General features: G+C 36.1%; 1 protein-coding gene across 3 annotated transcripts in view; it reads right to left on the minus strand.

The window, feature by feature from the left end:
• The window catches only part of CFAP47 (cilia and flagella associated protein 47), a 446504-nt gene that overhangs the window by 136288 nt on the left and 293844 nt on the right, over window positions 1-16372 (minus strand). For all 3 annotated transcript variants that reach the window (XM_031660417.1, XM_031660416.1, XM_031660418.1), the window contains exons 47-49: window positions 15380-15523; window positions 14600-14773; window positions 11173-11284 (exon numbers count right to left, since the gene is read on the minus strand). In XM_031660417.1, the coding sequence (XP_031516277.1) occupies window positions 11173-11284; window positions 14600-14773; window positions 15380-15523 (430 nt within the window). The remainder of the gene's footprint in view (window positions 1-11172; window positions 11285-14599; window positions 14774-15379; window positions 15524-16372) is intronic.

A 16372-nucleotide genomic window follows, 5' to 3' on the forward strand; every position in this document is an offset into this window, starting at 1 on the left:
ATGGAAATGAAAATTTAAACCACACTGTGATAGCAGTATCTACAAATTGAAATGGTTAAAATTAGAATGTGTAACCCTATTAAGTATGGTCAAGAGTGTGGAGGAACTGGATTTCTCATACACTGTTGGGAGAAATGGGAAAAGAAACACTATTTGGGAAACTATCTGGCAGTTTCTTTAAACAGTATAAACTCAATTACCATATGATCTAAACATTGCATTCATAAGTTATTTCCTTCAGAGGTATAAAAGCATATGTCCATATCAGAGACTTATACATTAATGTTCATAGCAGCTATATTTTTAATTGCCAAAAAATAGGGAAAAACCAAACGTTTATCAACAGGTAAATGGATAAACAAATTATTGTGGTATATCCTCCATTAAATACTATTCAGCATTAAAAGGAATAAACTATTGATTTATTTATCATATAGATTGATCTTAGATTAATTATTTTGCACAAAGTAAAACAGCATAAAACTGTGCACACTGTATGATTTCATTTATATACAATGTTTGAAATGCATATGAACTGATTGAAAACAGATAACTGGTTGCCTAAGGCAAGCGTAGCTTAGCATATGAGAGGGAGGGGAAAAGGGATTAAAAATGGGCACAACAAAACTTTTTGGAGTGACAGTTATACTTATTATCTCAATGGCTTCATAGGCATATATATGTGTTAAAATTTCTCAAAGTCTATATATTAAGTATCCACAATTTATTGTATTTCAATTATACAACAATAAAGCTGTTAAAAAATACACTACATGTTTCAGAAATTATACCCATCCCTCCCAGCAAGCACTGCTCAGCAGTATGATAGGAATTGAGAAATGTTACCTCAAATCAGAAATACTACACAAACAGAGTGCAAAAGTGTAGATAACAGTCACTTATATGGATCTTTCCAACACTAAGCAATGTCACGTGCAAGAAAATTAACGCAGAATAATGACTGAAGCCACCATATTTATACATCCAGAAGAACTTTAATCTATGTGTCTATCACCTGTATTTGTTTGTGTCTATCTATCTAAAATCTCTGTGAGTTGACCTCTCTTCTTAGGTTTTTAAAGTCAAGTATGTCTCATTGGTATCAAATTGAATTGTCTGATCATTTGTTTAGATTCACTACACTTAGGAAGGTGGCTTTCTAAGCCTCTGTGTAAAGTTTTCATTTATTTTTCTTTCATTTTAGTGTAACTTTTATCTATGAATTATTTTTACATGACCTATAAAATGAATTTTAGTATTAAAAGAAACTTTCGGTCCTTATCCATGCCATAACCACAGGGAGATCACTTTTCACAAAAGCGTAAAGAGTAGTCAGAGTCAAAGGTTTATCAGCATTTGTAACCCTTTTTGAAATACTGACATATTTTAAAAAGATTTAAGAGCCAATTCTTCTGAAGTTTCAGAATTTCTGAAAAATTATCTAACTGAATTAGTAAATTCAATAGTTTATGCTTAAATCCTGACATTTAGAAAAGTATCATTGAAGGGTATTTTAAATTTGAAAAATTTCTAATGAAAAAAATATATTGAAATACTTTACAATAAACTCTTGTATCTGTGATTATGTAACCGCTATATCTGAGATTCTTATGTCTTACATGAGAAAAACCAACAACTTGCCAAATCACATTTTCATTTGACTGTAAATAACTTGCCACAACATACACAAATTCTTTTGATTGAGCAAGCAGGACAGATAGAGAGACAGACAGACAGACAGATGTGCGCACACACACACACACACATATACAGAAAGAGAGAAGTTTAATTTTCTTAATAAAAATGCTAAACCTATCTTAGTAGCTCAAAATTCAAAGATAAAGACTTTCTCTAGAATATAATGGGTGGATTCATTAGCCACTAGAACCTTCTTCCTAAAGAAACACAAATTTATATTCAATAGAGCATCTATAGCCTTCACTTCCAGCAAGAATTATTTATCTAATATATAATCCAAAATTACAAGTGAGAGTTGGACCTCGTGGCAAACAATTAAGTTACAGGAATGTCTTTCCTTCAGCATGACAGAGTATAGGCAGTTTCAAATTTACTTTTCTTCAAGCAGGTAAATCTTCCTTGTTCTCATATTTTATTGTACTCTTATTATTGCAATACTAAGTAACTTTTAAAATATATTGGGAGGAACTTTATTTTTGAAAATGCATTGCTTCTTCTATTCTTCTATTGTTGACTGGACACCTGCAGTTGTATGCCAGGTGTCGGTCTGGAGGCCAAGGCCAGGCTAGCAATCAGAGGACAGATCATCTTATGTAAAGGCAGAAAATGCTGTATGTGACATCACTTGTAGATCTATTTACACAAATGAATTCATTTCTAGACAATCATGTGAGTACAATTTGGGGATAGAATTAATACTCATCTTGATTTTGGTATCAAGAGTCAGAAAGAAAAGGTCTAGTGCTCACAAACCCTCTAGGGTAATGCCATCATGAACCATCAAAGCATAGGCTACCTGGGAAAGCTAAAATCATAAAAGAAAAGAAAAATGTCCAAAGGACCATGAGAGCATCCAAGAATACCAAACATACAATCTCCACAACGCCTCAAGGTCTTGCTTTTAAAAATCAATCCTGTCACCTAAAAGAACATGAACCACTTTATAGCAAACAATGATTATTTTCAAAGACCAATCACACCTGATCGATTTTGCTTCTACAAGTATGGCATTCAATATTGGTGATGGCAAAAAGCCAAAAAGATCCAAATTCAGTTTCAACCAAGATATTGATAGCACTCTACCTAGTTTTTTTAATTGAAATAAGCTAGGATAGAGAGGGGACAGAAGAAGTTCCAAATCCCCCATATGCCCATATCATATTTGGAAGTTGTCAAGAGAGGTATATATAATCATTTGGCATTTTTGGCTTTTGCAAATCAAATTAAGAAGGGAACAGTGAGGAGAAAGGAAAACACAGAAAAAGCAAAATTTACATTACATAATATCTCAGCTGTTTCTATAGTACTATGGTCAATAAGTTTCTTTCAATGTCAAAGACTTGGACGAGATGGCTAACTAGACACAGCCAGGAAGAACTTCTCTCACCAAGACAGATCAGAATATTGAGGAATATGGCATGCTTCAAGCAGACTGTCTGAAAGAATGCACTGAGAGAAGTTGAAGAGAGGGCCCAGATGTTAGGACTGAAGGAGGAGGAAGCTGGAAACCATGCATGGGATTGCTGAGTGCCAGGATGCGTTCCAGGCCCTGAACAGCTCCTGAGGAAAGGGGTGGGTCTGACATGTGTAAGCTGCTAGACCTGGAGAGAGAAGGGCTGTCTTTTCCATAGGACCAGGGCGAATCTGATCTGCATGCACCACTGACCTCCAGCCCCTCCCAGAGTTCCTGCCAGGCCATGCCTACACCCAGTGCAGCCTCAGCTACCCTACGAAAAGGTTTTCTGCCAGCATCTACCATCATAGCACTTTAACCATATCCTCCTGTCACCCCGCTGGAGCACTTTTGCTGACAACCTCCCACCAGAAGGCATTTGCCTGCAACCTCACCGCTGTCCCTATGGGTCACAATCAGCTGCAGCACCACCACTGTCCCACCAAAGTACTTTCTGCCCATGGCATCCCCTGCTAGAAGGGTTCCCACCCACAGTGCTCATGCCAGAGCACCTCCTACAAATAGTGCCCATGCTGTGCCCACTGGAGCACTTCCAGCCCATGGCCCCCTGCCTCTCCAAGTACTTCCTTCTGGTGTCACCCTTGCTGGAGTGCATCCCACCTGTAGCACTCTGTCACCCCTGTCACACTGTGTCCCACCAATGGTGCCACCATCAACCCAGCCCGAGTTCATCCCACCCATGGCATCCCTGCTGGAGAGCCTCTCACCTGTGGCACCCCCAAGTCCCCACCAGAGTACTTCTTACCCATAGTGCTACCACTACCCCCACTGGAGCATTTACACCCACTGTGCCCCCACCATTCCCTATGGAGTGCTGTTGCCAATAATCTGGTAGTGCCTCAGCTCCTCCATCCAAGTTGGGGCTTAACCTCAAGGGAACAGTGGACAAAGCCATGGACCCAGTACCAGCCACTCTATGGATAGAGCACATAGCCCAGCAATGTGGAATTAAGCACTGGCCCTCTGAAAGCATCCAGAAACTGAGTCATTCAACTATACACAACTTGCACCACAGTCACACCTTCAAGGGCAATAATGACCATAAAAATATAAAGCCCATCCAAATGACAGCAATTTCAAATGATAAAGGAACATCAGCCCTCACAGATGGAAAGAACCAGCACAGAACTCTGGAAACTCTAAAAGTCACAGTATCTTTTTGCCTCCAAAAAAAAGAAAAAAAAAAAATTCACACTATCTTCCCAGAAATGGTTCTTAACCAGATTGAAATGGCTGAAATGTCAGACATAGCATTCAAAATCTAGAGGGCAAGAAAGCACATCAAGATATAAGAGACAAAGAAAAGACCTTCAATAAAATTCATCATCACTTCACATTCAAAACCCTCAACAAATTTCTCACCGAAGGAACAAACCTCAAAATAATAAAACCATGTACAACAAATCTATAGTCAATATCATACTGAATGGGCAAAAGTTGGAAATATCCACCTTGAGAATTGGAACAAGAAAAGGACGTCCACTCACACTACTCCTCTTCAACACAATACTGGAAGTCCTAGCCAGAGCAATCAAACAAGATAAAGAAATAAAGGGCATTCAAATCAGAAGAGAGGATGTCAAACAATCTCTTCACAGACAATATGATTCCATACTCAGAAAACTCACAGACACCACCAGAAGGCTTCCAGAACTGATAAATGACTTCAGTAAATTTTCAGGATACAAAATCAATGCACAAAAATCAGTAGCATTTCTACACATGGAAAATGTCCTAATTCAGGGCCAAATCAAGAACAGAGTCCTTTCTATAAAAGGCACAAAAAGTATAAACTGCCTAGAAATACAGCTTACCAAGGAGGTGAAAAATGACTACAATGAGAATTACAAAACACTGCTGAAAGAAATCACAGGACATCACAAATGAAAAAACATTCCATGCTCATGCATAGGAAGAATCAGTCTTATTAAAATGGCCAAATATTCCAAAGAAATTTACAGATTCAATGTTATTTCTGTGAAACTATCAACAACATTTTTCACAGAATTAGAAATAAAAATTATTTAAAAGTTCATATGGAGTCAAAAAAAGTGCCCAAATAGTCAAAGCAATCCTAAGCAAAAAGAAGAAAGCCAAAGGTGGGAGAGATGGAGCAAGATGGCAGAATAGAAGGCTCCACTGATTATCTCCCCTGCAACAACATCATTTTAACGCTTATCGGCACAGAAAAAATACCTTCATAAAAACCAAAAATCAGGTGTGCCCTCATAGTACCTGGCATTATATTTGTGAAAGAGGCATTGAAGAAACAGAAAAAAAATAGTCTTGAATCTCCAATGCCACCCCTCACCCACCCCACAGCAATGGTGGCAGTGAGCAGAGAGCATCTCTGGGTGCTGGAGGAGGAAAAGCACAGCAATTGTGGGGCATTTAACTCAGTGCTTTTCTCTGAGAGCAGAAAGGAAAACCAGACCAAAATCAGCTGATGACCACCCACAGCGGGAGCATTTAAACCAGCCCTAGCTAGAGTGGAATTGTCAATCCCAGTGGTCTGAACTTGAGTTCCTACAAACCTTGCAACTAAGGGCTAAACTGTGCTGTGTCTATAAATAAACTGGAAAGGCAGTATAGGCTATAAAGACTGCAATCCTTAATCGAACCCTAGATCTAGCCCAGAGACAATGGACTAGGGGGTGTACATGACCTACTGAGACACCAACTGGGTGAGGGAGAGCTGGCATCACCGAAGTCCTAACCCCAGGCTGCATAGCTGGTAGCTCCAGAAGAGACCCCTTCCTTCCCCTTGAGGAAAGGAGAGGGAAGACTGGGGAGGACTTTGTCTTGCATTTTGGATAGCAGCTCAGCCACAGCAGGATAAGGCATTAGTCAATGTTGTGAGGACTCCATTCTAGGCCCTAGCTCGCAGACGACATTTCCAGACACACACTTGGTCAGAAGGGAACCAGATACATTGGAGGGAAGCACACAGTCCTGGCAGCATTTGTCACACGCTAACTGAAGAGTCCTTGGGCCCTGAATAACCAGCAGTAATACCCAGGTGCTACATCAAGGGCCTTGGGTGAGCCTCTGAGACTTGCTGGCTTCAGGTGAGACTCAGCACATCACCAGTTGTGGTGGCTACAGGGTGGCTGCTTGAGAAAAATAGAGCGAAAAGTAAAAGGGACATCATCTTGCACCTTAGGTACCAGCATGGCCACAGGGGCTCTTGGCGTCCTTCATTTCAGGACTTGTCTACTGGATGACGTTTCTGGACCTGCCCTGGGCAAGAGGAGAGCCCACTGCCCTGAAGGGTGAGTCCCAGGTCAGGCAGCATTCACCACAAGCTGACTTGAGAGTCCTTGGGCTTTAAAGGAACATTGACTGTCATTTGGCAGTATTCCTCATGGCCTGCAGCGGTTTTAGCTACAGGGTGGGGCTCCTCTGCCTTTGGAAAGATAGTTATTGGCCTTAGAGGGAAGGTAAACAAAGAACTATGGGTAGAAAGTTTATTCAAAGGATAAAAATGGAGAACTTCCCAAACCTAGAGAAAGATATGACTATCCACATTCAAGAATAGTATAGAAACCAAGCAGTTTTAACTCAAAGAAGACTATCTCAAGGCATTTAATAATCAAACTCCCAAAGGTCAAAGATAAAGGAAGGGTCCTAAAAGCAGCAGGAGAAAAGAAAAAAATAACATACAATGGAGCTCCTATGTGTCTGACAGCAGACATTTCAGTGGAAATTTTATAGGCCAGAAGACAATGGCAAATTAAAAATATTCTGCACAGTAAAAGAAACTTATCAACAAAGTGAAGTGACAATTCACAGAATGGGAGAACATATTTGCAAACTACACATCAGACAAGGGATTAATGACCAGAATATATAAGAAGCTCAAACAACTCTATAAAAAAACTAATAATCTCGGCTGGGCGCGGTGGCTCAAGCCTGTAATCCCAGCACTTTGGGAGGCCGAGACGGGCGGATCACGAGGTCAGAAGATCGAGACCATCCTGGCTAACACGGTGAAACCCCGTCTCTACTAAAAAAATACAAAAAACTAGCCGGGCGAGGTGGCGGGCTCCTGTAGTCCCAGCTACTGAGAGGCTGAGGCAGGAGAATGGCGTGAACCCAGGAGGCGGAGCTTGCAGTGAGCTGAGATATCATCTCACTCCAGGCAACATGGCTTATATTCAAAAGGCAGGCAATAACAAATGCTGGCGAGGATGTGGAGAAAGGGGAACCCTCATATACTGTTGGGAATATAAATTAGTACAACCATTGTGAAGAACAGTTTAGAGGATCCTTAAAAAATGAAAAATAGATATACCGTATGATCCAGTAATCCCACCGCTGAGTATATACCCCTAAGAAAGGAAATCAATATATCAAAGAGATAGCTATACCCCCATGTTTGTTGCAGCACTGTTCACAATATTTCAGACTTGGAAGCAACCTAAGTGTACATCAACAGATGAATACATAAAGAAAACGTGTACATATACACAATGGAGTATGATTTAGCCATAAAAAAGAATGAGATCCTGTCATTTGTAATAACATATATACAACTGGAGATTGTTACGTTAAGTGAAATAAGCCAGGCACAGAAAGACAAACATTGCATTTTCTTACTTATTTGTGGATCTAAAAATCAAAACAATTGAATTTATGGTGATAGAGAATAGAAGGACTGTTACCAGAGGCTGGGAAGGGTAGTAGGGGGTTGGTGGGAGGTAGGAATGGTTAATTGGCACAATAAAAATAGAAGAAATGAATAAGACCTACTATCTGATAGCACAACAGGGTGACTATAGATAATAATAACTTAATTGTACAGTTTAAAATAACTAAAAGATTGTAATTGGATTGTTTGTAACACAAATAATAGATGCTTGGGAGAATGGATATCCCATTCTCCATGATGTAGTTCATATTGCATGCATGCCTTTATCAAAACATCTCATACACCCCACAAATACATACAACTACTATGTACCCACAAAAATGTTAATTGTCACTGACAGTCCTAGTAGTTGGTATATTTTCCTCAATTTTAGAGTTTTAACTAGTCTTTCGTAAAAGGCAGGAAGTCATTCAGAATTGGCATAATTAGTTTTGATAAAACATAGTCAATTTCAATTTCCTGTTCTATAGAAAGCAGTGAGTTCTACTACTTCTGAGAAGAAACACATAAGAAACCACAAACTGTGAAACATCGTTGAATTCGGAATGTTTATAACGACCACAAAGCCCCTGGTCTGTGAATCAAACTCTTAAAGTTATTGGAATAGACTTATAAAAATTTAAATAATTATTGAAATATTGTGACAACTGATCTTTTCTTATATATTGGCAAATATTCAGTTGTTTGAGCTCCACCGTCAAATAACTTTTGCCAGTCCAGACACCACAGCCCCTCACCCAGAACTCTTGGAACCTCCCAGCAATTTAGCAGCTACTCAAGTGTTAACACATAAAATATCAGGATGCCTCAGGACCTAGATCAGGTATCCTTTCTGGTTGGTCAGTGTTGGGATAGAGGTTTGTTAATTATTTTGAATATTACCACTATATCTAAATATGAATACCACGTAGCTCCTTCTTCCCAGGAATTCACATCTGGTGGTGGAAATTGGTATCTGTAAATCATCTCAATCAAGGTATGCTTTGATATATCTAAAGTTTAATCATAGCATTGGGGAGCCTGATGGAAGGAAATATTAATTCCAACATATAAGAAAAGATCAGTTGTTACAATATTTCAATAAGCAAAGCACAATTAGTTGAATGTCAGCTTTGTTCATAACTAGTGTGTTTATTAAGGCTTTCCAAATTATAGGTCTTTATTAAATAATTATTATATAATCAAGAACAGAATTGAAAATGAACACAAAATTTTAAAAAAGTATCTGATACATACACACATGTGTGTACACATGCACGCACACATACATGGAGAGAGTTCTGTAACCAGCAAAAGCAGGAAAATTCTCATATGTGTGAAATTTTTATAATCTAGTTTTCTTTATATCACTTCAGATTAATTAGCAGCTGTTCAGAAGCAATTGTATTTATACCGTTTAATCTATAGTTTAAGCCTTCCAATAGTAATATCAACAAAAATTAGAGCTAGGCTCCCTTTTACAGGCTGTTTTTTTCCAAAGCATAATGGGACAATTAATTTAACTCTAAGGCACGGCCCTGGGAAGAGCTAATGTGATCACGTCTTGTAAATATTTTTTCAAAATTATGAATCCTGTAAAATGGTTTGTATAGCCAGAAACATTAACCTAATTCATCCTCACTTAACAATGTATCCTGAGCTGCATTTAACTTCACCAAATACGTTCTAAATTCTTTCAAATCAACATGTTAATAGTCCATATCTGAATAGTAAAAATGTGTATTGAAATATTGTGGTGTCACAAAAGCTGCTACAACAGAAAAGATTACAGAAAGGAAAGGCTTGCCAAATCTAATTATTTAATTTTTCGTAAGTCTATTCCAATAACTTTAAGAGTTTGATTCACAGACCAGGGGCTTTGTGGTAGTTATAAACCTTCCGAGTTCAATGATGTTTCACTGTTTGTGGTTCTTATGTGTTTCTTCTCAGAAGTAGTAGAACTCACTGCTTTCTATAGAACGGGAAATTGAAATTGACTATGTTTTATTGAAACTACGCCAATTCTGAATGACTTGCTGCCTTTTACGAAAGACTAGTTAAAACTCTAAAATTAAGGAAAATATACCAACTACTAGGACTGTCAGTGACAATTAAAATGAAAACTAAAATTTAAATTTCTTTAAATCAATTCACTTCTTATGGATTACCTAAAAAATAGTAAAATATGTTACTTTATTGAAATGTTCGGACTAGAGACATTATAGCTCAAATCTACCTATCAAATGAGGACTTATTAATGGGGTTTGTAAATCCAAACATCTCAAAAACAAGGGGCAGATTTCAGAAGATGCTAACAATTTTTGCTGTGTTGGCATTTGAGGTTAAGCACACTAGAAGCAGGGAGTGGGGATGGGCGGCTGTTTCCTCCTACATAAATTCTATTACAGTGGTAATAATTGGATCATTGTGGTTGGCACTCTGAAATTTCCCTTCTGCTTTTTAATAGCATAGGCATCCAGTATGCTCTCTGCACTTTCTTCTTTGCAGCAGCTCTCTATCACTTCTATACCAGACATAAACCCTTCCCTCAAACACTTTGTTGAGGTAAGCAGGGATGAAAGGCTAGTACATCCAAGGAGCAGTAGACACCACTACATACGTAAGTATAGAAAGAATATGTGTATATGTATATACTTTCTACACTTCTAAAGTTGTATCCACTTACCTACATTATCAGAATTTCCTCAACAGTATCCAACTACCATAGGGAATTTAATTTTCTCTCAAATAGGACAACTTATTCCTTTGATGAATCACAATCCCTCAGTACTAGCTATTACTCTTCTATCACTTCTTACTCCTCTCCCTTCAAAAAGTAACCAGAACACCTCTCCCTCCTATTCCCATGTAAGTAGTTCTGTTCAGGGACCATTGGGGAAATCTCCATAAATAAAAACTTTATTGCACACAAGGGAAGATAAAGGAAAAAAAATTCACATATATCAAACCTTTCACTTATTTTTCATGTATCAAGTAAATGCATGTGAATGTTTTTATGATATCCAGTCCTGTAAATAAACATTCTCTTAAAATGTCATTGGGTATAACTATTTTAAAGTATTTATCACATTTTAAACGTAAATACCCTTAATTAAATATTTTCATTTATAGAAATTTGTTTCACAAATAAGTTTGAAGAAATGGCCAAGATAATACAGCACTAGACATAAAATGTATGCATCAAAGACCTGATTATTTAGAAAGCTAATGACTGAAATGTAAAACTAAATTTTCTTCTGAGTCATTTAATAGAAAGAGGAAATACAAATTGCATTTCTATTTTGTCTCATCATATTTCCATCCTAGTGTAGTAGGAAAATGACTAATATTTTATTAATGGATTTTATACCTTTCAATATACCACGTTTCCAAGGACGCACATTAATCAGGTATAGAATTTCTTTATAAGGGTATACGGTAATTTGTGGATTTCCCCACACTATCGGAAGATCTGAAGTTACCTATAAAAGATAATTCAAAAACAAGAATTATGTAGTATCAACATAAAATATTTTTCTATGCTTTAGTACATTACACTACATGAAATTACTGTAACAAGTTAAAGCATAGAACAAACTGAAATTTAATTTAAATACTCCCAATAAAATTATTCACTTTTTTAAAAAACAGCAAGACAGAAAAATTCTACATCCAGTAGAAGAGAAATCTAAGAACAAACCTATTTAAAAATTGAACAAAGGAAATTATTCTTACAAAACAAAAAATGCTTATATTCTGTTACTACTTACATCAAGATCATTGATGCTTAGAAAGTCTGAATAGCTCTCATCGACCATGCACAATTGTCTTTAGGCAGTTTGATATACAAAAGAGATGAACCGTTTCAATAAATTTCTACATCAGTATTAATAAAACAAACAAAAAATATTTAAGCAGCATTTGACCACACCTTGGCTAAACCTAACTTTCAGTTTCCTGGGTGCTTGTATCTTCCTACTCCCCACTGCTCAGGGAAACAATAATCTACTTTGTGTCTCTACATATGAGCCTATTATGAACAATTATTAGTAATGAAATTAAACAGTACGATGTGGACTTTTATCACTGACTTTTTTATTTAGCACACTTTTAAAAACTTTTTCATACTCTTAATGGATGAGAAATTATATATATTTATAATGTACAACATGATGTTTTGGTATATGTATACATTGTGAAATGGCTAAATCAAACTAATTAATCTATGCATTATCTCACATAGTTATTATTTTTGTGGTGAACAAAAAAAATCTATTCTCTCAGCTCTTTTCAAGAATACGTTGTTATAATTATCGTAACCATGTTGTACACTAGATCTAATAATTCTCTTCAACTTACTTCTTCTATCTAACTGAAATTTTGTGTCCTTTGATTCACATCTCTCCAGCAACTCCTCTCATCAGCCCCTGATAACCACCATTCTACTCTCCACTACCATGAACTGAACTTTTTTCAATTCTACATATAATTGAGATGATGCAGTATTTGCTTTTCTGTGCCTGGCTTACTCCACTCAAATAATGGCCTCCAGGTTCATCCATGTCACAAATGACAGGATTTCCTTCTGTTTTAAGACTGAATCGTATTTCATTGTGTGTTTATCACATTTTCTTTATCCATTCATTTGTTGATGGACACAGGTTCAGTCCATATCTTGGCTATTGTGAATAATGCCGCAATGAACATGAAAGTGCAGATAATTTTTTGACATAGAGATTTCAACTTTTTTCAATATATACCCAGCAGTGGAGCAGTGGAATTACAGAATCATATGATAGTTATATTTTTAATTTTGGGAGAAACTTTATAATGTTTATCGTAATGGCTGTACTAATTTACACTCTTATCAACTGTTTAAAAGAGTTTTCCTTTATCTACATACAGAAATAAGGATGCTTTTGATGCATGAAACTTGAAATCAGAAGGTTAGAGGAATCAAAGGACCAGATAAGTAATAATCAAGGTTTGATTATCACTTGATAATCCAATGTTAAGGAATTAATGTCAAGGAAACAAGAAATGTAGAATAATATAAAATAAAGGGTGAATAGCATTAAGAAGGTAGGTCAACAGTGTCAAACTTCACATGTTACTGGCCTTGAGTTCACAGAGGTCACAGCAAAGGAAACAATCAATGAAATGAAAGGCAACCTGAGGAATGGGCAAAATATTTGCAAATTACATAGGTGATATGAGGATAATAGTTAAAATGTATTAGTCTATTTTCATGCTGCTGATAAAGACACACCCAAGACTGGGTACTTTATAAAGAAAAATCTTTTTAATGGACACACAGCTCCATGTGGCTGGGGAGGCCTCACTATCATGGTGGAAGGTAAAAGATATGTCTTACATGGTGGTAAGCCAGAGAGAACATGTGCAGGGGAACTTCCCTTTATAAAACCATCAGATCTCATGAGACTCATTCATTATCACGAGGACAGCATGGGAAAAACCAGTCCACATGATTGAATTACCTCCCACCAGGTCCCACCCATGACACATGGGAATTATGGGAGCTACAATTCAAGACGAGATTTGGGTGGGGACACAGCCAAACCATATCATAAAATATAAGGAAAACACAACTCAACAGAAAAAAAAACAGACATTAAAATCCAGATATCCCTATAAAAAAATGGGCAAAGGACTAGGTTTTGATTTTGAAGGTAAGAGATGGCACTGAAAAATTTCAGCCAGACATGAAAAGATAAGAGTTTCCTTTAGAATATTAATTCCATTTGCAATCTAGCAAAGAAAGAAGAGGAAAACCAAGGCACATATTTATCAGGGTTACAAAAAAAAAAAAGAGTCAACCCAGAGAATTTACAAACTTCTGTAGTCCCCTCTAAAACTGAATTCAGGCACTTATAATGGGTAGATATTTGAAGCTTCTTTTGAGGATCCTATTGAGCAAATAACTATTTGTAGATAATTGTAGGAGTGAGTGGAAAATGTTATTTAAAGATTGGTTTAAACAAATCAAGTGAGGATGGAAGAGTATAATGCTTCATAAAAAATAAGGATATAGGCCAGGCACAGTGGCTCATGCCTGTAATCCAATCACTTTGGGAGGCGAAGGTGGGTGGATAACTTGAGGCCAGGAGTTTGATACCAGCCTGGCCAACATGGTGGAACCCCATCTCTACAAAAAATATAAAAAGTAGCTGGGCGTGGTGGCACATGCCTATAATCCCAGCTACTTGAGAGGCTGAGACACAAGATTCACTTGAACCCAGGAGGTGGAGGTTGCAGTGAGCCAAGATCATACCACTGCCCTCCAAGTTGAGCAACACACCAAAAAAAAAACTTAAAACAAAAAATAAATAAGTAAAAGGATGTAAACAATTATGCATTCCTTAATATTTCCACTATTATTCACACTGGTAAATGATAGGCTACAGTTCTGAAATGTTGTTTTGCCTACAGATTTCACATTAAAATTTTAAAAGATGTTTGTAAATATTTTTGAAAACACCTTTTATTATCATGCACAATTTTTTCAATGAAAAGCACATGACTCAAATAAGTAGATTTTAATGTGCTTCATAGTTATATAAATATAAGACTTATTTCATCCTAATTCAACTTTATAATTGAAATGATATTTAAAAGCTGTTGGACTAATAATAGGTAGGATTGTAAACATCTTATGTGACATTGTTTCATCTGATTAAGTAAAACTAAATGTTTAAAAAATTGTTTGTAATTATTATAGTTCATGTGATTCACCATATTCAGAAGAAAACATTTTCACACTAAAAATAAATGCTTACCTTAAATGTTAGGGAAGTATTTGTCAAATTAGGCAATGTTATATGTTTTTGTGTCACATTCCCCACTTGACATTCCACAGTAATGTGTTCCAAGGCTGAAGGTTTTTTTCCAACCCCTTTTATGTCAAAGATGTGCTCCAGACCATCTACTTCATTTTGTAGAATAAGTTTACCCTATGAGAAACCAGACAAATTTCAGGTCTATAGGAGTCATAGTTAAATGTTAAACAACCTCTGCTATCTTATTAATCTTGTATCTGGTTAATAAAATGAGCTTGTAGAGAGGTGTTAGCCATTGACTTTTTCAATACACAAATAAATGCTTCTACCGAACACATAAAGACAAATTTCTGGTGAAAAGTCATTTATTTCTCATTACCCTCTCTAACTTACAGAATGTATATAGGCATTCTCATACACAGCAATTATATGCATGTCTACTTCCATGTAAAAGAAATATTGTCTTAAGAAAGTATTTTCTGATATACCAATTTCTTTAATGAACAGGAAGGAAAAGTAATTCTCTTACTTTGTTCAGCATGTTGTATAAAATTAATTTGAATGCTAGTATTCACAGAAAAATATTGTTATGTTCATGATGTTTATGCTTCATATTAAAACATGTATTAAAGTTTTAAGTAAAAATAGTCAAATACATGGAAAATATTAACTTTTCTGCTAGGAAGTTGTACTATCAATTAAAAGACTAATGTCATACATTAGTTTACTGACTAATGATACTATTAATTAACACTGGGGAAAATATCAATGAGTTCATACCGTAATGACACATTCAAAAATAGGTTTGAATGTGAGAGGATACTGCACAATTTCACCTGGTCCAACATGTAAATCAATAGGTCCATAAAACCATTCTCCTTCTATAGTAACTTGAAATGTCCATTTATCGTTTGTTTGATTTTTCTAAAGCATGAAAAAGGTACAAAAATATTAGAGGGATGATATTGATGAAATTGAATTACATATGAATTCTTGGTGTTTTTTATAACATTATATATTGTATTTTTAATTGTATTTCCTAGGAATCACTATTGGAAAGTCATATTTGTTAAGAATAAATATCAAAAATGTAAACATAAGGCATAATGATGACTGTATGTTCTTTCTATGTCACATAAGAGCACTGCCTAATTGATCTATCAAAGGATTATTCAATATCTAAAGAAATTTCCCTTTATCTCACTTACTAATTGCCACTAAAATGATAAAATGGCCTTAGAGGACACACTTTACTCCTAATTCGAGGTAATAACAGGTATTCTAACTGGCAGATTGCTCACATAGCAAAGATTATATATCTCATCAGAACAAAATTTTGTGCTTCAGATTGACTTTTGTCATGTCTTTAATAATTAGACAAACAAATAAACCAAAAAAGGCAATTTATCCCTCTAAAAAGCCAAAGTTCTTTACAATTACCTTACCTTCTTTTACACTATATTGTCACTCTGGCTAATAAGTAGCCAAGCTACAGCCAATTGTTGCTCTCAGTGCCTATGAACCCATCTTAACCAAGTATTAGATCACAACAGAAATTAGAGTAGAATGACCTGAGAGTCCATAACTCTGCTTTGTGAAGCAAGAATGAATTTAATGATACATTAAGGACATTGGAGTTAATTGTTTTAAGCAAAAAGATCCAGCAGAAGTGATTGATGAGATGAGTAACAGAATAACATTTATATTTAGGAAGAGATTCTGACATAAATATGAAGAAATAATTGACAGCAGATATGACGATCAGAAATTTGT

The sequence above is a fragment of the Papio anubis genome, chromosome X (assembly GCF_008728515.1).
Source record: "Papio anubis isolate 15944 chromosome X, Panubis1.0, whole genome shotgun sequence".
In the NCBI taxonomy this organism is placed as follows: domain Eukaryota; kingdom Metazoa; phylum Chordata; class Mammalia; order Primates; family Cercopithecidae; genus Papio; species Papio anubis.